We start from the raw sequence: 27384 nt of genomic DNA on the forward strand, positions 1-27384 counted from the left end.
TCTGTTCATTCAGTTTTAATTACTGGAGCTTCATAAATTTTACTATCTCGTAGGGCTGGTCCCCCTTTGAATTTTTCCCCCATTATAAAATAATCGTTATCGCTTCCCTGTGGGTTCCCATCACCACTGGGATTAAACTGGGGGAGCAAAGGGAGTGTCAATAGATGAGAGTCAGATCTGGGCATCTCACTGATAGGGTAAGTCACGTGGCCTCATAAGGCCTCAGCCTCATCTGAAGACAATTACCTGACAGAGTTGATTCAAGGCAGTAACCCATTGATCGTTTGGGCAGGGTTTGGAATTTATTAGAGTCCTGTCTTGCCTCTATTTCCTTCACCATTTCAGCATGAAAGCAAACTCAATTCTAAAGAATGCTGAGATGCTCGTTTTTAGCAGAGACAGCATCATGGGGTGAAAGACCACAGACTTTGGAGGGAGCCCTGCCTGGGTCCAGGTACTCCCTCCACAGTCTAGTCTGGGGGATACCTAGGGATCACTGCTGTCATTCACTAGTGTGCGCCCCCGGACAAGTCCCTGTATCTCTCTGTGCCCCTGTTTCCAGCTCTACAAGATAGGAATAATAGTTCTTGTCCCATAGGGTTATTGGGAGGCTTCAATGAGATAATGCATTTGAGTGCTAAGAACAAGAGATGGCATTTAGTAAGCGCTAACGGACGTGGTGTTGCTATTAGTGTACGTGAGCGGCTTAGCCAGCGCCTGCACACATCTCTTCCTCACAGGCACGGGATATCAGAGGGACTTCAGTGGAACATCAGTTACTGACTGCTGTGTGACTGAGGAAGGGAGGGGTCCACCCTCCACTACCCAACCATCATTGGGTGCCCTGTAGATCCCAGACAAGAAAGGCCCTGCCCCAGAGCCCACCTGCCCTGGGCATACTGCCCACTATCTGTTCTCAACAGGCTCTGATGCTCTCTATCATCCTTTGTTCCTAGCTAAGGCTTCACTTTCTCAAAGAGCACATTGGGACCCTGGCTGGGTTTTCCTCTGCACTCCGCTCAATTTGGCATCAAACCCTGCAAACTCCCTCCAGTCTCTCACTCATCGTGGCAGAAATCTCACTCCTGTAAGGAGGAACTGCCTGAAATGGGTGTGTATGTGTGGAGGCTGTAGATGGAGGGTAATTCCAGCCACCACCAACACCAATGCCACCAAGAACAACCCTCATTTCTGCCTCCCCTCCCCGTCCTGTGTCTGTCTTCCCAGGGCTTAAAAACTGACCTCAAATCTAAACATCTGGGAGCCACCAGGCCACAGAGGAAGGGACATGAGGTGGGAAAGACAGAAGATGGGGCTAGAGAGGGGAGCAGGGGCTGTAGGTACCGGGCTCTGCCTGTTATACTAAAGTATTTGGTTGTTAACCAAGTGAAAACATAGCTAGGTGGATAGTTTAGAAAGTTCCCAGCAGCTGATGCAAAGAAATGGCTGGAGGAATCAAGTCTGGAAGCAGAGAGGCTACTGCAGTGGCCCGGGTGATAAGTGACAGGGGCTATAGGAGCAATGGCCTAGAGAAAAGAGATGAATGCAAGGGTCTTTTTAAAGTAGAATCAGTAAAACAGATGTTGGGATGAAGGGCTGAGGTTAAAAAGACGGTGCTTTTGAACTTGGAAGAACGGATAGATCAGCTTCTTCTCTCTGCCCCCGCCCCAAGCCCCCAACACATAACTAGCTTCAGGTCGCAGTTTAAAAAATCACCTCCCCCGAGAGACCCTCCCTGATGACCCTGCCCACAATTGGTAGTCCATGCCGGCCCTGCTGTATCATTTCACCTTGTTGATTTCCTTTATAGCACTTATCACAGTTTGTAGTTTTGTTATCTTCTGTCTCCTTCCTTAGACTGTAAAGTCCATGGGGCACGTTCAGATCTGTGTCATTAATTATTTTATCCCCATGCTAGTATAGGACCTGGCACATACCAGGCAGTTAATAAACACTATTGAATGAATGAGGACGAAGGAATGAGGGACAGGTTGGGGAGCAAAGTGCTTAGGAGAGCCCCGTTTGCCGCATCCGTGAGAAAGCTCTGCAGTAGTTCCCGGCTCAGGAGAGAGGAGGGCTGCAGTCCTGGGAGTCATCTGTGTAATTGAGAGCGCCTAGGCGGCGGTCAAGACAAAGGCTACCTTGCCAGAGAATTACCACCACGAATACTTCATAGGCACGCAGATTCCTTGGCTCCTCCCCAGACACACTGGATCAGAATCTCTGGAGTAGGGCCAGGAACCTACGTACGTAACACGTTCCCTGGGTGACTGTGATGTTCCCTAGGGTTGGAAAGCTCGGCCGTAGAGAAAGGGAGAGAGACTGAGTCGGTGACTTTGGGTGGCCAGGTGACCGGATCGGGGCCTCCCCTGAAGTCGCCACCCGCCCTGCCGCCGCCGCTCCGCTCCCGGATTGGTCGCCGTCCGGGTTACCTTTGGCCACACTTGGCCTCGAGCCGCGCGCCGCCCCGCCCCGCCCCCGCCTCTCTGTCCTCCGATTGGCCGCCGCCCCTGTCGTCCCCCGGCCTCGGCCAATGGGCCGTGTGGGCGCCGGAAGCCGGAAGCGCGGCCGCTGCGGCGGTGTTCCCCAGGCAGCTGTCGCCCCGCGCCATGCGAGTCCTCGGGCCAAGCCTGACAGTGCGGCGCCTCCTCCGTCTTCGGCTTCCCCCGCGGCCGCCGCGGCCGCCGGGACCCCGGCTGTCGAGTGGACGGCCGGCGGCGACCGGCGCCCTGGAGCGGGCCATGGACGAGCTGCTGCACCGCGCGGTGCCGGCGATGCCGGCCTACGAGCTGCGCGAGAAGACGCCGGCGCCGGCCGAGAACCAGTGCGCGGACTTCGTGAGCTTCTACTGCAGCCTAGCCGAGACGACCGAGCGCGCCGAGCTGCTGGGCCGCCTGGCGCGGGGCTTCGGCGTGGACCACGGCCAGGTGGCCGAGCAGAGCGCCGGCGTGCTCCAGCTGCGCCAGCAGCCGCGGGAGGCAGCCGTGTTGCTGCAGGCCGAGGACCGGCTGCGCTACGCGCTGGTACCGCGCTACCGCAGCCTCTTCCACCACATCAGCAAGCTGGACGGCGGCGTGCGCTTCCTGGTGCAGCTGCGGGCGGATCTGCTCGAGGCGCAGGCCCTCAAGTTGGTGGAGGGGCCGCACGTCCGGGTAAGGCCCCGCCCGGGCCGCCCCCGAACCCCTGGCTGCGGGGACAGTATGGGCCGCACCCCTCGCCTTGCGCCCAGGTCCGCCAACCCTTGATAGTCTTCCCCGTGTTGTCCTCACCCGCTTCTCGGGCCCCAAACACACCACCTTCCCTTGCCTGGAGCCGTGCACACTTCGCCCTGAGTTACAGCCTCCTGAACCCTGTCCCCTTCCTCCTCTCGGTTTCTGAATCCTTGCCTCTCTCTAGTCTCTCCTCGCTCCAGTCGTTATAGAAACTCGGCCCTCCCTAATTTTTAAGGTGACTGTCACACCTCGTTCCTGATGAATGTGCTCCATGAAGTCTTTTTTAATTTACCCGAGAACTTTCGTCTGTGCGGTACACTTGGATGAGTACCCAGCCGAGCATCAGGCAGGTTTCTGAAAATCTGGATGGAGTCATTAAAAGTTGATTCAGCACCCGAGCCCTTGTCCTAAGAAGTCCTGTCAAATGCACCAAGGTGACTGGAACTTGAAGTCACCCGTATCTGGGAGTCTGGATGCCTTCTGTCTTCTCTCTGCCACACAGCTTTGGGCAGAGCGTTTTAGCTCCTGAGTTCAGCCCTTAAATAGGATTCTAAGTTGACTTCTGAAAGTAATCAGGCACTTAGCACAGTAAGTTCATGTTAGATGCCAATAAATACTTTAAGATTTAAGTAATGATGACTTGAAAGGTGGCTGATAGTTGAATAGAGCCTTTTTTATACTGTTGACATTAAATATGGCAGGACCACTGACTTGCATTTTTAGTAAACCAAAAATGATGTATATGTTTCCAGAAGGTCTGATGTTTGAACTTTATCAGGTACAGTTGGCTTTGAAAAAAAATTGAACAGTTGAACAATTACATCCTAATTCATTTAAGAACTCAACTTTGGCATGGTTTTCATGTTCATTGCCTCTCTCTTGGGTAGGTGATAAGCATGTCACCTTTTACTTAAAGGTAACAGATCGCTTGCGGTCACATGACTATATAGCGTCGTCATATGTGAGTCATGGTGTTTATCAGAAACTTTCTTATCTTTCCTAGCTGCATGGCCTTAGAGGCATAAAATTGGGTGTAGTTAATAGGACTAATCTCAGGCTGATAACAGTGGCTGTGATGTGGTTGCTCATAACAGCTGGTTAATCTACAATGCTTAGTTGCCTAGGGCTGAAAAACCTTTGGCCATGAGACTCGCAGGCTAAGAACCCACAATTGTTGATGGCACTGGCACCAAATCAGTCCTGGAGTCTGTGTTGAACTGCCCATGTTCCCGGCTAAATCCCTGTCTGGATGGCTGAGATCTTGTCTTCCACACACTGTGCATACCCACCCCACCTGGTTCCTCTCAAGAGAGTCTTGGGTCTAGCCTGCAATCCAAGTAGACATTTTTCTCCTTGAAGCAGAGACCAGTGCTCCTGAAATCCTTCTGAAACTTGATCCTCATCACATAGGAGGCTTGAGAATTAGGTAGGATGTCTGTCCCCTGTTGCAAAATGAAACCCTCTACCCATCCGTCCATCCATTCAACCCGTGGTTGTTGGGTGTTTATCTTATACCAGGCATGCTCCAGGCTCCGGGGCCCCTGGGTCCAGAAACTTCCCTTCTACAATGGGAAGAGTTAGGAGCAGGCTTGCTAGGTGTAAGTGCCTTTTATGCACTTGCTCATTTCATCCTCAGCAAGACTTAGGGACTGTCTGACAGAGAAAGTGATTAGAGCTGGTGAGAGAGCCCCGCCTCCACGGAGCCAGTGACCTAACTAGATCGAAAGTGGGTTTGTTCTCTTAGGATTTGCCTTTTTCTGTAAAACTGAAGGAAAGGTAGAACAACCCAGTTGAGTAATGCTTTGTTTTGTTTAGTTTCACTGAGTTCAGTATTCTCCAGTTATGATTATATGTATCTTTCCAAGACTTTGTACAAGCTTCTGTCTCGTCAGCAACCTCAGCTCCTATCTTTCTCTGAAACCACAGGTCAGTCTCTACTCTTTTGTTGAAAATCATCAACCCTCACATGGCCAAAAGGATCACGTTCATTGTCTTTCCTTTGCCATTTTTGCAACCATCTGAGATATCCCAGCTTTCACAGCATTACTTCCTTCTGCGGGCCCTGCTCTCCAGCCACGCTGGTTCCTGGGTGAAGTTCCCAAACCCACATCCCGGTGTGATTCCCATAAGAATAAGAGCTCTGTCCACCCCTAGCTAATGTGCTGGGCTTTTCCAACAGCTCCAGCTCCAGGTGGTCTCACCCAGTTTTGAGCTTCATCGATGTTATTGTCTGTACCCCTGAGTGGGATTGTGTACATTAACCACAGAATTCAGCATTTGAAACGTGTTGTTCCCCTGAAACTAGATGATCAGCCCCCTGAAAACCAGGACGTTGTCTTAAATTTCTTGCGTAGCAAAGTGATGAATGAAGCAGGAGATGGACTCCCAGGTGCCCCACCACCCAGCTGCAGAGTCGGCAGCTAGCCATTCCCATCTGTCCTGAAGTCAGACTGCTCCGCTCAGGGTTCCGAGCCTGGAACAAAGCCCAGAGGCCATGAAAGGTTTCCGCACTGCCGAGAGAGATCCCATCAGGCCTTCAGGCTGCACTTGCCTGGGCGATTCCTTCTGTCCCATCTGGGCCTCAGTCCTCCTAATCTGTGAGTCGTTAGTGACTTGTTTCCTTGCTCCTCCCCACATGAGAAAAGTTGTAGTTATGGTGCAGTTGAGAAGGAACCTTGGGGGAACCGAAAGCTGTGACATTGAGACTTGATTTGGGGGAGGAGCCGATCCCAGGGGAATCCAGAGGTGTCAGGTCCTCAGGTGTCCAGCGTTCCCTCCCTTTTTAGTGAAGGCTGTCCACACACATAAGGGAAAAACTGTCACGGACCGACAGACCAAAAGTCACGTGGAATGAGCAGAGGGTGAGTGACAGTGGCTTGACCTCAGCCTCTGCACGTGACCTGGACATACTGGGTGCAGAAGCTTTTTCTGGTGTTGCCATCAGACCTCTTCCATTTCTTTTTCTAGAAATAGCATCCTTATCCCAAGGGCCTAGAACCATTAGTGGCTAAATCTGTTGGTTCCCTTCCCCTTTGCCCTATGTGGCTATGTGGATTTGTTTTTTAATCTCTATCATTCAGATCATTCAGAGAATTGGATTTTTTTTAATCCACAGAGATTGCCCCTGGAATCTGAGGTTGTAATTTACCACCAGAATCACTTCATGTGTGTGGTCCACCTTCATCCCGTTTCTTCTGTTGCTCTCTGGATTTTGCATCCAAGTTAAAGAGGCAACGCAGCTAGAACTTTATGCTTTTAGGAATTCAGTGTTGGAAACCACCAGGAGTCTGGTCCTCAAAGCTTTAGAGCGAGAGCCCCAGACACCCCAGACCTAGAACCTATAGTGTACCGGGGGGCAGGGGAGGCAGGGAGCATCAGTTCTATCACCTCTTACTGTGCACAAAGCACCACATCACACAGGTGCGCTTGTCCCTGGCCCCTGCTGACCATCGGAGCTGCCAGGTGATGTCAGGTGGACGTGCGCTGGCTCACAAGGGAGTTGTCTGGGGTTCAGCCCTGGGTGTTGTTGCCTTGGAATGAATGGCCTTGGTCCACTGGCTCCCCTCCCAGGTTCTTATTTACTGCATCTTGTGAGCGTGAAGGCTCTTTTAGAATAATCGGCAGATATGAGGCCAAGAATGCCGATGGGGTGTCCTTGTACAGGACAGTGGGTCCAGTGGACGACGCACCGGGGTGGGGAAGGAAGGGCCGGTCTCCGGTGCTGTCTTTGCCATCCGCTGGTTAGAGATGTGATTTGAGGTGATTGCAGCCCCGTCCCTTAACAGTCCTTGGCCAGTGGTCTCTGCGCTGAGGTGAGAGACCCAGCCAGTGGTCCGTCTGCCCAAGGGATGTCGTGGAGCTTTGCTAAAAATAGGGTTACAAACAAGGACAAAGTTTGTCAAGATCAGCCTTTCTGACCCCGGGCCATGGTTATTGGAAATACGGGGAGAACCCAGAAGCCGGACGTTTCCATTTGAGTGTAGACAGGTCTGAAGCCCGAGGCCAGAGGCCAGGCAGGGGTCTCTTTCCTTGGACATTTAAAATCAGATAAGGTTTCTTTTCTCTTCCTAAAAAATAAGGGAACTCTCTATCCTTTTTGATAGGAAGTTCAGAGTCAGCATCAGGTCTCTTTGCTGGGAAGACACAAGTGCTGTGTTGAAAGTTGTGACCTCCTGGCAGTGGTCAAATGTGTAGCATGTCTTTCAAGATAGCAGGTCCAGCGCGGAGAAGGTGGACGTCACCCCCTGTTAATTACAAGGTCGTTAGAGGCCGAGTGTCTCAGAGGAAAGCCTGGGACTTTCTGATTCATCCCAAGTCTCCACCCCCGGGCTGTGTCCACCTGGTGCTGTTTTGTAGAACTTCTTGGATTATACTAAGTGAATTCATCTTAATGGATTGATTCCAAGAAAGGGATTTTAGTTGTTTTCATAATTAAGGAATTTGTAGAAAAGGTACTTGACAGTGTCCTTGACTTCTCTGATCACTGGATACGGCTCCCTCCTCAGTTTTAACTGTAGGAAATGGAGCAATAAATCAGTCATCCTGTGTGTGTGTGTGTGTGTGTGTGTGTGTGTCTGTATGTGTGTAGAGGGGGTGATATCAGATCCATAAAGCAGCTCAGTCACACCAGGAAAAGAAACAATCCCTTTGGTCACGAGATAAAATGTACTTTTTGTTTAAAATGCTCTTTTCCTCTGTCAGAGTTCCATGTGAGTTTAGAGGCTTATTATCAAGCATGTGGCCTTTTGGTAGCAGGAAGTCCAGATCTGCATGTTCTTCCCTGATGTGGGGAAGTGAGGGCGCTGGGCTCGGGAGCATGAATTCACCACTGTCCTCCTGAAGGAACCGCCCTGTGAACTTGAAGTCCCCTGTCTATCTCTGCTCCTGAGGCAGGATGTGCAGCTTACAGACTTTTTGTTTTTCTGCAGAGTTATTTCCAAAGGCCCATTGGGGTTGAAGAGTTAAGTTTCTTAGAAAATCCTCAGGGAAACCACGTGGACTCCCATTCTAGAAGGTCTGGGCACTGTCAGCGATGTGTGGGCAGCAGAGGGGAGCTGGCACTTAGGAAATGATGGGCGATTTGAACATATAAATTACAGTCAGATGAGAGGTCTGGGAGCCTTAACAGAAGCCCAGGCGGAACATGAGGAAAGGGACCAGACTCGTGTCAGACATGGTCCACACCCCACCGTTGCAGTGCGCAGCCTGTGCAGCGCTGTGTGGAACAACCTCTGGTGGCTCGGCCTGTTTTTAAGTTAACCTAGTGGTCTCGGGGTTCTGCCAAATTCTGCGCTTAGCTCAACTGATAAAAACTTATTCATAGATAGGAAGGTTGTGTTGGCAGTTGTATTTCTGTGTCCTGGATTGCCGATAAATGATGGCTGGATTACTGAGCACAAAGCCTACGCCATCTCTCTCCCTCCTGCTGTCTGGGGTCCAGCAACCTTGTGCCTTCGGTGCTCAATTCCAGCCTGAACAGCTGCGGTCCTCTTAGCACTGAGCAGTGGAGATGTGTCACCTTTAACCTAGATTCCCAGTTCTCGTGTCCAGTGTCACAGGAGCCCAAAATAGAACGAGGGGACTTGGAGAGGCGGTGCTTTCACCAGCCAAACCCTTTCTTTCATAATTAGTTCTGAATTCAGGCCGAAGCTAGACCTTTCCAGCTTTTTCCTGTTATGCGTGTAGTAGAGACGCCAGCACATCCTACGTGGAATGCGGCTAATCCGTTCCCAACCTTTCCATGCAGAAGTTCCCAACCTGGGGTCCAAAAACCCCTGGGGAGGAGCTACAGATGAGTGTCAAAGGCATCTGTGAGCTGCAGGAAATTGTATGCAGAATTTTACGGATGTGTTTGCTTTTTCCTGGAGATAGGGTGCATGGTCTTGATCACATCCCCAAGAGTATGTGAGCCCCCCCCAGGAAGGTTAAGACCCACGTAGTCAAATGCGTAAATGCAGATTGAGAAAGAGCCGTGGTGTATTGCCCGGCACACGCCACCCCTCCTCCCTCCCTGCTACTGCTGGGTCACTGTTCTCCAGTTTTTCTTCTCTTTTTCATTTGCTATCAATCTGTTAATCATCTCCCACATGGAAGAGCCCACTGAATGCTTTGAGAATGGGGAGATGAATCAGAAATTACCTCTGTCCTTAGAGTTCAGAGCCCAGTGAAGGAGACCTAGCGACGGGATACAGACTTCAGGGTAGTTACATAGGTCATCTGGCCCAGTCACCTGTAGGCATGTAAATACTTTTTAAGGCATCTCCACCATGTTCATGCAGACCCCTGCTCCATGACTTCCCATGGCCAAGGGCCATGTCTCCCTGAGGGCAGCCTGAAGTACTCAGAAGTTCTTCACATTAAGTCTGACTGTGCCTTCCCCAAGTTGATCCTAGATTTACCCACCTCCTTACCCAGTGGGGCCTCACAGAACAAATGTGTGACCTCTTCCGTGTCCCAGGCCATCAGTGTTTAAAGATGGATCTCGCTTCATTCTGAAACTTTTCTTGAAGCAGTAACCCTATGCCTGCAACTTAGCCTCGAGTGACAGAGTTCTGATCCTTTCACCTTTTACCAGGGACTAAAATGTGAGATGGCCCTCTAACAGTTTTACAGCTTTTGTGCAGTTTTACAGGTGTTGTCCATCGTGGTCTTTGTGATTTCTGTAGAGATTCATAAGGTCAATTCTGTACCAGACATATTGAGATGCTTACTATTACCCAGTAATAATATTCAGTGTATCTGTTAGTATGTAGTTCATCTATGAGTAACAGAGACTCAAAATAAGAGTGGTTTGAATAAGAGAGGATTTTTGTCTTTCACATAGAAGTCTGGAGGTAGGCAGCCTAGGGCTGATCCTGCTCGGTAGTGTCCTCAGTTGACACGGACTTCTGTCTGTTGCTCTTCCCTGAAAAACTTTCATTCCCAAGATTACCTCATGGCCCAAAATGGCTGCTCCAGCTCTAGCCAGCACATCATGTTCCAGCCTGCAGTGGAAAGAACAAAGAAAAAGATGGACAAAGGGCTGCTCCTGCCATCTTTCAAGGTTCCCCATAGCAGGACACCTCTGCTTATATATGATTAGCCAGAACTGGGTCATGTGCCTCCACTAGCTGCAGTGCACACTTTATTCTGAATAGCCATGTGCCTAGCTAACAAGTGAGGCTTCTCTTCATTTGGAAGGAAGGGACACAGCTATTGAGGAACAACAAGCCATGTCTCCTGCTCTGGGCATCCTCTCCATTCTGGCTGTTACAGAGCTTACCACCGTTACACGGGCAGCAGTCACAGTGGGCTCAGCTAGGATGGTTCTGCTCCTGCATCCTCTCCCTTCCTTACATATCTCTTGTTCTATTGTTGCTTGAAAAGTTTCAGTGTAAATCTATCTGGGTAAAGTTGAGTCAAATCATTTTTGAAAGTACACTGGGTATAAACAAGCGAGGTGAATATCTCATCAAATCTAAATGCATGGATGGCCAGATAGACTATTATTTGATGGCCCACGAGCCTAAAAAAAAAACCTACTGATTAAACTGTGACCTGCCATCTTTTGAAAACTGCTTCCTGACTTAAGAGATGTTAAAATAGGAAAATGCACATCTTAAGAGTTGACAAGATGTGGTACCTGGACCCAGTACTTGTTTCTCTTAGGAAACGAGGGAGGCTGTTTTGATGAAATCACAGGCTGTGCCTGAGAGGGTGTTAGCATTTCCTCCACAACACACCATTCAGCGTCAGATAACGTCCTGTGTTTAGTTGCATTCCCTGCGGTAAATGAATTGGAACATAGTTTGATCTGGGCAGCTTAGTTCAGGTGAAACACTCCCCTTCAGGTGTCTTACAGTTGGAAGGAGCAGAGAAGTAGAACTGAGTCCAGTCTGAGGTGGCTGAGATGAGCGTTCAGCAGGGCTGTCTCAGAGCAAGCCGTTTGCAGACTCAGCTTTCATATCACGTCCTGGTGTGTAACTCCCGGCGCTGGCAGTGACGCAGGGATGGGCCTGGTCTCTTTCCCTCAGAAGGCCGGCACTTTCTCCTCTCCTTTTCAGGAAATGAACGGGGTGCTGAAAAACATGCTCTCAGAATGGTTTTCTTCTGGGTTCCTGAAATTGGAGCGGGTCACCTGGCATTCGCCGTGCGAAGTGCTCCAGAAAATCAGTGAGTAAGTATTAGGTTCCCACTTTTCCTAAATCTTAGCTCAAAGCCAGTCTCCAATACTGTGTACATTTCCCTCCAAAGCTAAAGAAACCCAAACACAGTATCACAAAGGTGACTGTCCTAGCAGGTAATGTCGAGACCATGGCGGAAGGAAGGACCCAGACAGAAACCGATTGTTCTGCCAGTAAGCCCACATGTGGTTTTTAAAAACAGAAACGGACTCAGAGACATAGAAAACAAACTTATGCTTACGAGGCCGGGGGAGGTGTGGGAAGGGATAAATTGTGAGTTTGGGAGTTGCAGATACTGACTACTATATATAAAATAGGTAAACAAGATCCTACTGTACAGCACAGGGATCTTATATGCAATATCTTGCAGTAACCTATAATGAAAAAAAATATGAAAAGGAATATATGTATGTAGATGTATGACTGAAATATTATGCTGTACACCAGAAATTGGCACAACATTGTAAGCTGATTACACTTCAATTAAAAAAAAACCGACATGTGGGGTCTCAGTTCTGTCCTCATATTTAAAGCACACGGTTCCCCCTTTTCTCAAGACCGCATTACCAGAGCGGCACAGATTCACTGGACCAGTAATTTGCGTCAGTAACGCAGACAGCATCTATCTCATCCAGTTGTTGAAATTTCTACCTTAGATAAAAATCTCTAAATTAACAATATTGGGCATGAGTCCATCCTGCCCCGGCCAGAGTGAAATGCAGGCCGGCTGACACAGTGGTCCTCGCCCACAGGAGGAGCTCTTCCCCCACAAGAGCTCCTCAGTCCGCATCGTCTCCTGCAACCTAAGGCTTGGGAACTGTCGCAGCATCACAGATGCGAGGAGCCAATGGTGCTGCCGTTACGTTACGTGTGGAGACAGAACAGCAGGGGGCTGAGCATCTGGACAGATGGAACCAGCCAGGCGACGCGTGTCTGGTGGCAGCCCTGACTTCAGACTGCAGAGATTCAGAGGAAACAAGACATAGGACGGACAAAGACGAGCATCTGGTTAGGTTCCTGCGTTAAGAGCTGCTGCATAACCTCCCCCGAAGGGCCTCGCAAACTAGTCCAGGCTTTAGAGCACAGATTGGTGTGTAAAATGGTCACTAATGGTGGTTCCTCTCGGGCAGTGCCGTTTCACACGAACATGATTTTCTTTGAATCTCCCAGAGTCCATCGAAGCTTGCAGGATTTCTTTGCCTTGAGTGAAGAGTGAGTCAGAATCAGCCACAGTTATTTAATGTTTGTCTCGCCTCTTTCCAACGTTCTCATCAGGTCTGAGGCTGTGCACCCCGTGAAAACCTGGATGGACATGAAGCGCCGCGTCGGGCCCTACAGGAGGTGTTACTTCTTCTCTCACTGCTCCACCCCTGGGGAGCCCCTGATCGTTCTGCACGTGGCACTGACCAGCGAGATCTCCAGCAGCATCCAGGTACCCCGCACGCACGGTCGGTTCAGGGTGGGGCGGACGTCCCAGAGTCCTAAGTTTTGGAGGAACTTAGTTTTCTTCCCTTCTGTAAAATAACCTGCCTTCAGATTTTGTGGATCTTGGAATTGGCTCGATACAACCTCCAAATCTGCAGCTATGGGGCGTAGACAAGTGGTGTGTGGCAGGGGTGGGGCGAGGAAAGCTCCCACCAGGCTTGTGGACTGTGAGTGGGACAGGCATGAGGCTGTTGCAGGGGACAGTGAAGAGGTGCAGGGGTGCGTGGCTCCACTCTTCAGCTTCTGTCAAGTGCCCAAGGGTAGTTTCAAAAGACACACGAGTGGAAAATTGGAGAGTAGACGGTGCCCGTGTGCCTTATGTGGGCGGGTGCTCTGTCTGGTGGGATGGACCCGCCTGCAGTGAGCTTGGCCTCTCCCTGAGAAGTTGGTGAGTGTTGGAAACATCGACTTGGGCAGGCGCACAGGGGCCGAGACAGGAGCCAGAGCAGCAGGGTTGGGGAGGAGAGCAGGTCCAATAAGAGTAAAGGCCAGCAAGGGGAAGTGGAGATACCAGATCACCTTAGCTTCTGGAAGCTGGAAAGGTGATCGTGGGTCACAGGTGGGTGCTGGGTAGCGTCTCCTGGCATCCGAGGGTGGAGAAGTCAGCAGAGCTGCTGGGCTGGGCGGGTGTTCTTGGTCCGCAGAGAGCTTCTCCTAGTCGATGTTTGTGTTTGGAGGCGCCACACACAATCACTCACTAGAAATTATTACTGCGTCTCCCGGGGCAGTTTGATGACAGCCATTAAAATATAAAACGTGCTTTTGACCTAAAAATTCTACTCTTTGGAGACTTGAGCACCTGGACACATGAGAGATTGTGTCTGTACATGGTTTTGTGTGTTGTGTGTGTATTTAAGTGTGTACTTGCCTACAGCCAATGAGACAGACCTGGAAAGGTGTTCACCAAAAGCTTAAGAGCAGAACCAGGGGTTTAGTTTTGGAGTAATTTGTGATTTCTCCTTTATGCACTCATTTCTTGCCTCTTTGGCATTATGCACATCTCATTTGTATAATTAAGGAAAGATTCGTTTGTTTGGGAGGGGGTGTTGAAAACTTTAAAAAAAAGATTTGCTAGGAATTTTTGAATCAGAAACCACAAGGTAACCTCCAGACTTCTTGCAAAACAAAGGAGGTAATTCAGCAAGATGAAGGCTGAGAGTGATGGGCGGAGAGCTCTGACCTTTGACCTCAGAGTTCCTCCGTCAGCTGCAGTGCCAGAGAAGGCCTGGTGTGGCCCTGGGTGTTGTGGCCCCTGTGTCACCGACTGCCCACTTTCCTTAATGGCAGCAGTTCGTGACTTCCCAGGAGTCACAGAAGAGACCCTGTGAGCGTCTGAAGGGACCAGAGCCCAGGACACTTTCCCCAGGTGGATATGCTCAGACCCGCCCATCCCATGTGCAATTTCAGAAAGTCTGTGGGCTCCAGACCTCAGCCTGGGTGCAGGACCAAAAACCCCCACTTCAAGCGTCCTGTGTAGCCAGTGGAAGTTAGAGCAGCTGAAGCAGGCTCTTCAGAAGCAGGCTGGTGTTTCTGCGTCCAAGCAAACCAAAGGTCACCACCGCTGTCCCACTGTTGTCCGGTGGCCCTCCCCGCACTGAGGCTCAGAACGTCCTTCACTCACATCTCAGGGCTAATCAAGTGGGACTTGGCCAAGGGACTTCCCGGTACTGGTCGTTCTCATTCTTAGATCGCTTCCCGCACATGTCTGTGCAGATGTGTGGTTTCACTGCAAAAAACAGGGATGTGGTACAGAACCAAGAAGGTGCCTAGGAAAGGCATGAGAAGATAAATTTCCTAAGAGAAAAGTTACGCAGGGTGGCACACAGCCCAATGAGAAATCTCAACAGCTAGATTTCAGAGTCATGGAGTGAAGCCACCGTGGGGACAGGATGTTGGGCCTCCGCTCAGGAGCCACGAGAAGTGGAGCCTCTTGGCTGTGACAGGGGCTGATGTGTCGTCTCTGGATGTCAGAGGTCGGGAGTTTGTACAAAGTCCTGAGAAAGACCAAGGGGACCTGAGTTGCAGTTCAGCGGAGTTTGCTCGGGAATTCGAATTGATGGAAATGTTACAACAGGAGCAGCCAGCCCAGGGACGTGGTGAGATTGCCGCCGCAGAGAGATCGCAGAACAGAAGAGGGCGCTGAGTCTCTAGGGCCCCTGAGTCCAGGGAGACCCTCTCTCCAGCCCGGGGAGGAGTGAGGGCGGTGGGGATGCATCCACTGCCAGTGACAAGCACATTACCACCGTCCATGTTTTCCAGGCGATCATTGTGAAGGAGTGTCCCCTGTCGGAAACTGAGGAGCAGAACAGGATCACCACAGCCATCTTCTACTCCATCAGCCTGACCCAGCAGGGGCTGCAGGGCGTGGAGCTGGGCACCTTCCTCATCAAGCGGGTGGTCAAGGAGCTGCAGGTGAGTGAGGTGCAGTCTGTATCCCAGTCTTAGGATGGCCGAGGAGCCCTGCCGTCATTTTTGGGGACGGGATGAAGCTCTGGGCTCAAGGGAGCTGGAGTGGTCATGCCAGATGCCTTGGGACACTTCCTGGGAGCCCTGGGGCTCCTTGGAGATAGAAGCAGTGCCAAGAAAAAGGCCCTGGCACTAGCTTCTCATTGACCCCAAAACGCAGGTGTGTCCTGAGAATAGCACTGCACTTTGGCTGGCGGGGCCGCTTCTGACTGACACAGCTTGTCCTGTCAGTGTCCCCTGCAGGGCCCCCTTCACTCCTGCTGTCCAGTCCCTGCTGCACCTGACCACCCCCAGCCACCCTCGCCCACACCCTCTTGGGCCCTGTGCCCACCAGCCCAGGCTTCCTCAGGGTCCGAGACAGAGTGTCGAGGTTAGACCAGGCAGCCTGAGAGTGAATGCAGTGGCACTATGTTTTTTATAACTACCTTCTCTTGGTTGTCCTGAAAAACACACTTTGCCCATCCTGCAGCAGAGTGTTCATGTCCGCTCTGGGTCAAGGCTTTTTCAAACTATCCTGAGGGGCTGGGGTGCACTGGAATGAGGAGAATCTAGTGTTTAGGGGAAGTAATTAGATTGTTAATAGTTGGCTCTGAGAGCAGTGGTCTCTGCTCCTGGTGGTTTTAACGGAGACGGACGCTGCAGAAGCTCTTCCTCAGAGAAAAACAAAGAGGGTGGAATTAAAACATGGACGTGCCTTGTGTTAAATTCCTGATTTGACATCCAAGAACTCGGGACTCAGTGGGGTATCAGCTCCATCAGTCACTCCCTGCCCTTTTGTCCCCAGAGGTGGTGATTACACTGAATTTCTTCTTACTTCCTGCGTCTTCGCTGCAGGTGTTAATGAATGAGGCAGAGAGGGGGGCGCAGTGAGGATCAGTGAAAGGAAGAGCAGAACCTGGGCTCAGGGTGACTCACCCACAGACTCTGTTTCTGAATCAGGTGGCCCTGGAGCCATCCTGATGGCTGACCGCTTCTACACGCAGGGCTGAGCGGAAAAGTCACCAGAGAAATCTGGAAGGAGGCTATTCTGCACAGAGGTGTTCACAGGGGTTTGTAAAAGCCCCCTTCAATGCCCAATGAAAAGACCAGGGTTAGGAAAATCATGAGATCATCTTATCTTTTCCTATTATTCTGTTGTTCAAGTTATGGTTTTGAATTTTGAGTGATAATGAGAAAATGCTCATGATATAAATTCATACAGCAGGGTGTAAAATAACTGTCTACCCTTATAAAAACTGCCTAGAGAAAGACCAGAAGGAGTTACACTCTATCAAGCCTGGAGAGTACTTATCTCAGAGCAGCAGAGGATGATGGTTTCTTTGCATCTGTCATAAATTCTTTAAAAAATTTTCTATAGTGAGCATATATTACATTTTTAATTGGAAAACGCTGGATTTTTTTAAAATAGTCATTGAGATTGCTCTGTAGTTTGAACAAAAATGATTGAACTATAGTATCTGATGTGGAGAAATACTCATTGCCTCCCCTTCTATGCCATCCTCTGCCCTCACTGTGGTCTGTTTGGGCAATCAGTTATTCATTCAACAAACAGTTATTGGGTACTTTTGCGCCAAGCATGAGAGCAGGTTCTGTGGCTGCAGCAAAGCCCATGGAGGGGCCTGGTATGCTAGGAAGACAAGCCCTGTAGTCATAAGATGGCATCCCACATTGCAGCCGCCCTGCCAATCCAATTTCAGGCAAGTCCCCCAACTTGCCAGCGTGAACAGTGGTGCAGATGGAGACACCATCATAAAGGCTTGTCCTGGGGATTCAAGAGGCCTCCAGGACCCAGCACACATCAGATTCTTAATAAATGTTCTTTGAGAGAAGAAAGTTCATGTGCATCAAATACCACCTTGTAAACCATACAGTCACACGCAGAGGTCAGTGATACATAAACCATAAATGAGGAGGTCTTTCTGCATCAGCGACTGACCTGCTGAATTTTGTGTGTTTTCTCCGCCTTCCTTTCCCCACCCAAACTGTGCCTTCCAGAAAGAGTTTCCTCACCTTGGGACGTTTTCAAGTCTGTCTCCTATCCCCGGATTCACCAAATGGCTCCTGGGGCTCCTGAAGTCGAAAGCCAAGGAGCACGGGAGGAGCGAACTGTTCACCGATTCTGAGTGTAAGGAAATCTCTGAGATCACAGGGGGCCCCGTTCACGAGACTCTCAAGGCCTTCCTGAGCAGCAGCGAGTGGGTGAAGTCCGAGAGGCTGGTCCGGGCGCTGCAGGCCCCCTTGATGAGGCTCTGTGCCTGGTACCTGTACGGAGAGAAGCACCGGGGCTACGCCCTGAACCCTGTGGCCAACTTCCACCTGCAGAACGGCGCCGTGATGTGGCGCATCAACTGGATGGCAGACGTCAGCCTCAGGGGCATCACCGGCTCGTGCAGCCTCATGGTCAATTACCGCTACTTCCTGGACCAGACGGCCGCCAACAGCACCGCCTACCTCGGCTCCAAGAACATCAAGGCTTCCGAGCAGGTCCTCAGCTTGGTAGCCCAATTTCAGAAGAACAGCAAACTCTAATGTACCCTTTCGCAAAGCAGACACCCCGTCTGCGAAAAGGATAATTTTCTGGATGATCGGGGGCAGGGTCATGTATCCAAAGGAGCTATTAGAGTAAAGCAGAGTTAAACTGTGGTCTCTGGCCTGCGGCAGGGTCACACCCAGCGGCCATGCCCTGACTTTGATTGCAAACAAGGGATGGTGTGGGACCTGAAGCAGGGTGGTGGTGGTGGGTGCTGGGGGATGCAGGCTGGGTGGGGACATGGGGCTCTCTCCAGAAGATTCCATCGTGGCTTTTGGCCTGGCTCCCTGCCCTGGGACAGTCTTCAGAACCTGTAGAGCCTCTGTCAGTGCCCGTCCCAGGGTGGATGGGTCAGCCTCACTGGGACCCGGGCAGACAGCCCAGATGAGATTTTCCTTTGAGCTTAGAACATAATTCAGCCGTGGTCACTTTAGCCATTTCTCTCCACTCATTGCAAATGGGTCAAGGGATGCTCTACGTTTCACTAGTTTAATTTCAGTGTTCATGAATGTATAAAAAGGTTTGTGACTTTGCACAAACTGTGCTAATTTAAATCACTGGACATAAGAGTTGTTGTCACCTGGGGCTTAAATTGGATTATAGACTTGATGGTTACAGTGATTCAAGTTCATAATGAACTGAATGGCGAAGAACAAGTTTGTTCTGTGAAACATTAAACATATGGTTCTTTACGATCACATGGTGGTTGTCTTTGAGATCCAGACCTCACTAGCTGTGACCTTGGTACCCAGCCAGCCAGTCGGCGTGTTCGGTGCTCTGTGAAGGTGGCTTGAGAACAAAGTTGAAGGCAGAAGCGCGCTGGTTGCTGGGGGGAGGGGGCTGTTCAGTTAGGCGGGCGGGTCCCCAGCCCTCCCTGCCTTTCACCTTCCAGACCCGTCCTCAGACTTTCTCTGTCATCTTCTGCATGTTACTTGCTGCCTGATAACAAACGGCGGTCACCACCAGAAATTGTGCTTTTCCTAAGTTCTAGTAGAAGCAGTTTCTTCTAGAAGCAGCATTTTTACATTGCTTTGAGCTAATGCTGGGTGCCCCTAGGCTCTGCAGGCCTGAAGTTCCTGCTCTCCGAGAGCTTGGAAAGAGTTAGGGTGAACCTTGAGACTACAGCTCCTGATCCCCACCTACAACTCCTCATCTACCTTTTACCTCTTCCAGTGGAAATCTTCCTACAGAAGTGGAGACAGGAGTGTAATGACTGTGTACTTATCCCCCAGCTTCCACAATTACCAATAATTTTCCATTTTGTCAAATCTTATGTTATTTTTATAATGCCTTACATTTAGCTACTCTTTGAAGACAGAACAGAGGATGATGGCAGGATGGATGGAGGATGATGGATGGATAGGCAGAGGATGCATGGATGGAGGATGATGGATGGGTGGACAGAGTATGAGTGGATGATGGATGGATGGATGGATGGTTGGAGGAGGGATGGATGAATGATATGGGTGATGGATGATGGGTCTATGAATGGCTGGATGGAGGATGATAATGGACAGCTGATGGGTGGTTGATGGATGGAGGATGACGGGTGGATGGAGGATGGGTGGATGGGTGGATGAGGCTGGATGGATGGAGGATGGGTGGATGATGGATGGCTGAAGCCACACTCTGCCCCTCCCCACCACAGAGCCCTCCCCACCTTACAGACCCCACCTGGGGAGTGGTCTGAGTCCCGACACAGCTCTCCTCACCTCTCATTGCTTTGGGGTCTGTGACTTAGACCCCACATCTCTCCAGCCTTGCTGGCCGCTCAGTCTTGGGTTCTTCTGGGATTGATTCATTCCGATTCAGGGGTGCTAATGGACTTGGGGCTAACCTGCTCCGGCTTATTAATGAGCCCATTTTGTTCTAAAAGGCAGTATGTGGCAGAATGGTTGAAGCCATCAGCTTTGGCTTCCAACAGTGCCAGGTTCAAATATTGGCCCTGCCACTTCCCAGCTGGGTGGACTGAAGCATACCCCCCCACCCTCATTTTCCCCTCTTTAAATGGGGGTCACCCCAGCACCTATCCCAGGAACTGCTGACAGGCTCGAAGGAGATGACGTGGATAAAGCTTTTAAAGTGCACGAGATGTCTTTATTACTGATGTTCATACATCTGGACTTGGACTGGGGACCACTGCCATACTCTCCTGGATATAGGCTCTGGAATCTGCCATCCCCTTATTTTGAAGATAGAGTTTTGATGCTTTTCTGACTTCTGTTCACAATTTCTACAAGGTGACTGAGTGGACTAACTCATTCCCAGGAACTTCTGTGCATGGCATAGGGGCCCAAGGCATCCTCCCCACCCCTGATAATTAAGCAGCACCACATATTCAGACGGAGCCCCAGGCTCAGTGGCGTGGCCCCCCACTCTCCCAGCCAGTACCTTGTCCGACAAGCCCTGGGCCAGCTCTGCCGCACTGACTGGAGTCACTCTAATGCCTGTCCCACTGCCCCGTACCCCGTCTTCCATCTCTGAAGCCTGGACCTTCTCTGCCCTCCAGATCTAGGGCAGCTGAGGGCTGCACAACTCTGCCCTCTCTCAGTCATCTGGGGGCATAACATCCTGCAAGGGGGGCTGCTTTCTCCTTACTCTGTTTGCAGCAGGGGGCTCTCAGCATTTTTGCAAGCATCAGCTTACTCTGAGCTTTGTTTGAAATTATGCATAAGGTGCATTTAGATTTAAGTGGAGCAAGCATCTCTTTCTGATTTTTAATTGAATTCTAAGGCATTCATTGGAATATAAAGTCCATTTTGATCTGTTCTTAGATAGAAACAGAAGCTGCCCAGTGATTTCTATTCAGCCCAGAAATCTTCTGCATTATTTGCAATTTAGCAGAATCCGTAGAGGTGACTCCAGGTGTCTTTCTCGCCTTTTTTTTCTTTTTCTCCCAAATTGCATTTGCATTTCTAGACTAGCCAATTCTTTTTTTAAATTGAAGTATAGTTGATTTACAGTCTTGTGTTAGTTTCAGGTGTACAGAAAAGTGATTCAGTTATACACACACATATGTGTGTGTGTGTGTGTGTGTGTGTTCTTTTACAGATTATAGGTTGTTACAAGATATTCCCTGTGCTATATAGTAGGTCCTTTTTGTTTATCTGTTTATATATAGTAACATGTATATGTTAATCCCAAACTCTTAACTCATCCCTCCACCGCCCCCCCGCCTTTCCCCTTGGGTAACCTCAGCTTGTTTCATATACAATGGAATCTTACTCAGCCATAAAAAAGAATGAAATAATGCCATTTGCAGCAACATGGATGGACCTTGAGATTATTATACTAAGTGAAGTAAATTAGAGAAAGACCATTGTCCCTGCCTGCCTGGGGCAGTGCCAGTCTGAGGAGCCACTGTCCTGGCATAATTGTTAAGAAAGTGTCCCTTCCCTCTCAGAAGTGTCCTGGTTTGAACCCTCAGTTTTACGGCCTGCCAACGAGGATGCACACACGAGTATCCACAACATAACTCTCCAGGCTGCAGTGGGCACCTCGGCGTCTCCGGGCATCTCGGCCATAGCCCAGGTGCAACGCAGACAAGGCTTTCCCTGCAAAAGCAGCTCTTCCAGCCATCCTGTCCCAGTGAGGCTACCGCCCACCATCCAGCTGTGCAACCCAGACACCCCCGTGCCTGGCTCCCCTCACCCCACATCCCTCACCCCCACCCTCCACATCATCACCATCTCCGGAGCTCAGACTGCAACCTCTCTTGACCGATTTCATGCAGGAAATACCCTCCCTCCTGGTCTGCCCAAATGGCTACACTGGACCCTTCCAGATCCTTCTCCACCCAGCAAGCAGAGTTAGTTTGAAATGCAAATTCCCAAGCCTGCCCTCCTCTCCCTTGTCCCTTCCCCCAGAAGCTTCCCTGACTCCCTGACAGTCAGGCTCTCTGTCATTTGCTCTCCCAGCCTCAGGGACCCGCCCTTCCTAGTAGCCTCAGTGAGGCAGTTTTACCTGTGTGTGTGTGTGTGTCTGTGTCTGCCCACTTAGACTAGAAGCTCCCTGAGGGCAGGGGCCTTGCGTGGCTCTTTGCACTGGAGTGCCACACTCTTGGCATGCACAGGTCACCCAGGATCCCGGAGCCCTCATCCAGTCCAGACCACTGCAGAGGGACCCCAGGCTTTGGATGCCCTGTGCCCCAAGCCTCATGTCCCTTTATGGGCAGGATCTTTCTGGCCAGGCTTAGCCCCCTGCCCTGGCTCTCCCCACAGAGTCCTGCCTCCAGGGCTGCTGTATGGAAACAGGACACAGACCCCCACCCTCCAGACACCCATGAGACCCACGAGAAACCCACGAGACCTAACTTCCTCCAAATCCACTTCCCACCCAGGAGCCACAAGCGCAGCTGCCCTGATGGAGGGCTGTTTGGTGCAGGCGTGGTCTGGGCGATGACTTGCATTCAACCTGAAGACTCTGTGGCCACCTGTGCAGGAGCACCCTTGTCCCCACTGACATTTGAAGACCCTGAAGCCCAGAGAGACTTTTCGCAGGAGCTGCTTTTACAGGCCTGCTGTAGACCTGAGACTATCAAGGCAAGTTCCCCTTAAACACAAAAAAGGGGAGTTAAAAGACACTTCTCTCCGCAGTCCCACTTCCACCTCCCCCTAGCTAAACAGTGTCCCCCAGCCCGGCTGTGAATGCACGTCTGCCTGTCACTTCCCTGCATGGAAGGCAGGTGTTAGCGGCCCCTCCTAGGGCTGTGAGGGGGGATTTGACTAGACAGGCAGGTCTGGAGCCCAGCATGGTGCCCACTGCACAGCAGGCTCTTAGATGTGGTGGCTCCGTGGGTGGTGACCTGCCGTGGCCAGAGAAGCAAGGAGCCCACGAATCCCCCTTCTGCCTCAGGCCACTGTCACATAGGGTCAGAGACACGACTGATGCTGAAAATGATTCTGGGCCTGGAACCACAGGCTCCCAGGCAGCAGGCATCACGAGTGCTGTCCATGCTATTTGCCACTAGATGGCGGTGTTGCCTCGTCCTTGCCTGAACTGGGGCCCTCTACCTTAGATTCTCAACAAGTAGAAAACCCTGGCTGCGGGTGGTAAACCTGCACCCAGATCCTGCACAACAGGCTCCCTGTTTGACGACGCTTCCCAGTGGGCTCTTGGAGCCCCCCAGCCAAGCAGTCATCTACAGAAGAGCAGGAGTAAGGGGAGGTCTGCAAAAGTCCCAGGAGACCCCCTCCCCAAGCCCTCAGATGGCTCTCCACGCAGGCTGAATCAAGACATGACTTTGTATGGTGGTGAGAGTATAGCTCAGTGGCAAAGCATGTGCTTAGCATGCACAGGGTCCTAGGTTCAATCCCCGGTACTGCCTGCCATTAAAAATAAATAAATAAACCTAATTATGTCCCCACAAAACAAAGCAAAAAAATGTAATAAAATAACATAATGATGGGTAACACATAATAAATGTAATAAATAACATATTATACATTTATTTATATGTAACTATATATTTAATATATAAATATTTTATATAAGTATATAATAAATACAACATATAACAAAATAATTTTTGAATGTAAATAAGTAAATAGAATATTTTAAAATATGATAAAAAAATTTTCCCTCACAATAGAAAATGAGATTATGCCCTTAAGAAAAAAAAAAGACATGATTTTCTGGTTGAGGCACACAGCCCAGACCACAAATCTTGCTACATGTAGAGGCCATGGCCTCAGACTTTAGTTGTTTGATAACCACCACAGTGATTTTTATATCACTGCCATAAATAAGCGCTCAGTATTTCTTGTCAATAGAGGTTAAGAGTGAAAAGATATGTTAAAAACAAAGCAGTATTATTAAATTCTAGTTAGATATGTTTGCCTTTCTGTCTGTCTCTAGAGAGTGATACACGTTAGGGAGTGGTAACTAAGCACCAGACTTACAGACTTTCTCCTTGAGGAATCAAAAAGTCCTCAAGAGACTTTTGAAAGAATGAGGATTGGAAACGGATCCCACGAGATGATGGCGTTGTCCGGGAGCCACCGGATGAGCGCACGTCTCACGCTTCGGGAAGCTTCTGAAGGACCTGGTCTGCAGACACACACCGTGAACTTCTCCCTGGGCCTCATCAACGGCGGTTTCCCTGGGTGGACTCTCGACAGCCCAGAAATGAGTGCAAGGACCAGAGGAAAGCCACGCGCAGGCAGAACTCAGAGCTTGGCATCCTGGCCTGAGGAGCTGCCCTTGGGGACCAGGAGGTGGGCCTTGTACCACCTGGTGAGCACTTGGTGCCATGATGTTGAGGGGCCGTCCAGGCTCTGTGGTAGCTCCACAAATGCTTTATTAAATATCCATTTAAAAATCTGCACACAGGTCTGCCCTCCACCTCCTGGCACACGTGCTGGTGTTAGCGGCTCTCCTAGGACTGAGATATTTGATGAGATGAGGCCAGGAGTGTCTGCCCCACAAACTCCTCATTGCAGTGGCTCTATACCTGCAGCAGAAACAGCCTATTCGTACGAGTGATGCACCAAATGCTAGCACATTGCAGCTGGCGGTACCAGTCCTCTCCACTTCATTAAGTCAAAATACCCAGGCTTCTGCCCAAGTCTGTTGAGTTGACGCACGTGCAGACAGCTGTCCAAAACTTGGATCATTCAGAGCTTTTTATCTGCGTGACTCAGCGCTCTCTCTCTCTCAGGACTGTGCAACCAGAGACAGGGCGGCTTGTTGAAACCAACACTGGACATCCCTCAGTTCCAATGTCTGCAATTCTCAAAACAGCCTTGTCACTGAAAGTTCAGTTTTTCACCCACGACTTAGAGGCTCTTGCAGCCACCGGTCTCCAGTGAAGCCGCCAGCACTGACTGCCTTCTGAAGAGGGCTGTAGTGTATTGTCAGCAATGGGATCGTCAGTACCGGCCTAACGCCAGGCAGGAGGGGGCCTGCCATGGGCCCGGACTTCACAAGGTCTTACTTATCACACACACACACACACACACACACACACACACACACGAGAGAGAGAGAGAGAGAGAGAGAGAGAGAGAGAGAGAGAGAGAGAGAGAGAGAGAGATGGGGCCAGCGGCGGGGAGATTTATTAAGGAACACGTCCCCTTTGTGCCTCCAACGTAAACGTCCACTCCTGCAGTGATACAAGCTGAGCCCAGAGAACCGCTCCCCACATGTCTGGCTTTATGTCCTTGGATCAGAAGGTCACGGTGCTTAGCACCGGGCGGTTGGTGCGTCCGTGCCACAGCCATGGGACACAGACGCCACTTCCAAGCAGACGGAGGGTCTGCGCAGCAGAAGGGATTGGGTGAGCGGGAAGACACATCGTTCAACTGTCAGGTCCTTCCTCTGTGATAGCGGAAGTCCTGGAGGTTCTCGCAGGACCGAGTGTAGCTCCCCATCATGCCAGGACAGCTCATGACTTACACATGCCTGTACTTGTTACCACCCCAGCCCACTGTCGTGCCCACAGAACCCCCAGACATCACTGTGTTGTCATACTTGTTGTAGGGATGACCTTCAGACACATAAAAACTGCAGCTTTACATGGTTTTTTTTCTTTCTGTCATTTTGTCATTACAGTAAGACTGCTTGTGATGACAGAGGCTAGTAGGATGTATTTTATTTAAACCCAGATGTGGGTTCTAACCCTGGCGTCATAACTTGTGAGTGCTGGGGCCATAGCTGAATTCACAAGAAGTAAGTGTAACCTTTTTCATTTATAAAACAGATGTAAGCCAGAAAAATAAGTTTTTGAATTTAGAATTTTTCATATTGGCATTCCAAGTGAGCCTTTGTTTTTGACTAATAGCCTCTGCCTCTCCTGGGGGAAAAAGTTGGGGAATGTTGGACAAAATGATTGGCAGGGCCTTCCGAATGGCAGTGGGGTCCCTGGAGTCTGGGCGTCCTCCTCCCTCGGCCCAGTCCATCCTCACCTCTGCCCTTGAGGTGGCAGCTTGCGCGGCAACGATGCCCCTGGGTTCTTCTGGCTCCGGCTCTGGTCGCCTCCTTTGGGATGAGCTGGGATCTTACTCTTCCTTTAGCAGCTCTGTCCAGAAAGTTCCATAAATAGAAGGACACCTGCCCATCCCAGGTCTGGAGGGCTCCTGGTGTCCTGGCCATGCTCCCACACTACAGGTGGGGAGACTGAGTCTCCAGAGTTCTGAAGCATCCAACTGCGGGGCCTCTTACCTGGCTCCCCTTCCTCGGGCTCATCTTGGCAAGATGTGCCCATTTTCAAGATGCCCCCACAGAAGCTGCGGGGCCTCTGGTGGAGGCACGGCAGGTGGAGGGAGCCAAGCCCCTTCGGCAGTCTGAGGCTGTCCCCCACAGACCCCTCGCCAGCCCAAGACAGGACTTTGTGATGCAACAAACAAGCTAGCCTGGCCTCTTGTCCCCCGGCTCCCCATTGCCAAAGGTGGGGGGGTCCCCCAGAGGAGGGCCAGCCCCACTGTGCCTGCTTCTCCCAGCCCGCACTGGTCACCTGTCAGCCGCGTAGATCCAGCCTCTCATCATCAGGTAGGGAAGGCAGCCTGCGGCGCGGAGGGGCTAAAGAAGACAGGGGCCCCAGAGAGGCAGTGGCCAGGCCCTGTGGCCCTGTGGCCATGGGTCGACGAGGGCTAAGCGTGTGGGCAGTGGAGTCAGGTGGCCTGGGTGGGAGCCCAGTGCTGTGCTTGCCATCGTGCAATCTTGGGAAAGTGTCGTGACCCAGAGCCTCGGTCTCCCCAGCAGTAAAATGGACTAACCCTGGTCCCCCCTGCACAAGGTGGCTGGGAGGGCGAATGGAGCTCTCATGCGAGGCCTGAGCAGCCTCCCCGCCTGCAGAAGGCCAAGACATCTTGGCATCAGCCGTCGTCCTCAGCCCACGTAAATGACCACCACTCATTCCCGTCCCAGCCAGGAGCGGGGCTCTCCCAGAGCACCAGGCTCTTACCAACTCCTGCAGAACCTCAGCAGCCCTGACCAGCATCCCCACCCCCTGCCACTCTGGGGCAGAGGGAGAGAGGGGACCAGGCCTCCCCTCCTGCCTCTGTCCTTCTAGACCTGTGACACCCACCCAGACTCTGTGTCAGGCTTGCTGAGACAGGCCCAGGGTTCTGAGTCTCAGGAGTTAGGCCAGGGCTCCCCCAGGAGACCACATGCTTCACAGTGGGGCCTCCTACAAGTCCTACAGAGGAACCCCAGCCCCACCCCCCTGCCCCATGACAGGGGATGTTACGGCCTCCCTGGACTTCTCCCTGACTTCGCCCACGCTGTCTACCCGGCCTGGGTTTCTCTGTCCAGCTAACCCCATTCAGCTAGCATTGAGAGCTTGGCCAGGGCACTGCCTTCCCAATCTGGAGAGGGAGTGCAGGGCTGGGGAGTGAACTCAGATCACTCTGGAGCCCGTGAGACTCACCGGGGGATCTCTAAACAGTGGTGAACCCAGCTCCCACCCCACCCTGAATCAGAGTCTCGGGCAGGGGCCCCGCCCACCCCGTCGTCCCAGTTCCACTGCAGAAAACACGCAGCTGAGCTGGCCTGATCCGTGTCCACAGTGCCCTTGCCCCAGTCTGTTGCT

General features: G+C 51.1%; 2 protein-coding genes and 1 long non-coding RNA gene across 10 annotated transcripts in view; 2 read left to right on the forward strand and 1 right to left on the reverse strand.

Moving 5' to 3' along the window:
• Window positions 1-2564: 2564 nt before the first annotated feature.
• MLYCD (malonyl-CoA decarboxylase) lies at window positions 2565-18553 on the forward strand. Its single transcript, XM_072967821.1, has 5 exons — window positions 2565-3152; window positions 11255-11367; window positions 12650-12806; window positions 15119-15271; window positions 17321-18553. Exons 1-5 carry the CDS (start codon window positions 2610-2612, stop codon window positions 17852-17854), a joined length of 1500 nt encoding a protein of 499 aa, XP_072823922.1. The 5' UTR covers window positions 2565-2609; the 3' UTR covers window positions 17855-18553.
• On the reverse strand, window positions 9999-26033 carry LOC140698201 (uncharacterized). 2 transcript variants are annotated; one of them, XR_012075831.1, is made up of 4 exons: window positions 25760-26033; window positions 11051-11269; window positions 10834-10973; window positions 9999-10195 (listed from the first exon to the last, which is right to left on the reverse strand). It is a non-coding gene; the product is annotated as an uncharacterized lncRNA (long non-coding RNA). The 2 variants fall into 2 exon arrangements; XR_012075830.1 differs by having other exon boundaries at window positions 10834-11269.
• The window catches only part of OSGIN1 (oxidative stress induced growth inhibitor 1), a 30262-nt gene continuing 28910 nt past the window's right edge, over window positions 26033-27384 (forward strand). For all 7 annotated transcript variants that reach the window (XM_072967824.1, XM_072967825.1, XM_072967823.1 and 4 more), the window contains exon 1: window positions 26033-26342. The gene's annotated coding sequence lies outside the window, so the exon portion shown is untranslated. The remainder of the gene's footprint in view (window positions 26343-27384) is intronic.

This window comes from Vicugna pacos, chromosome 9 (genome assembly GCF_048564905.1).
Source record: "Vicugna pacos chromosome 9, VicPac4, whole genome shotgun sequence".
Taxonomy (NCBI): Eukaryota; Metazoa; Chordata; class Mammalia; order Artiodactyla; family Camelidae; genus Vicugna; species Vicugna pacos.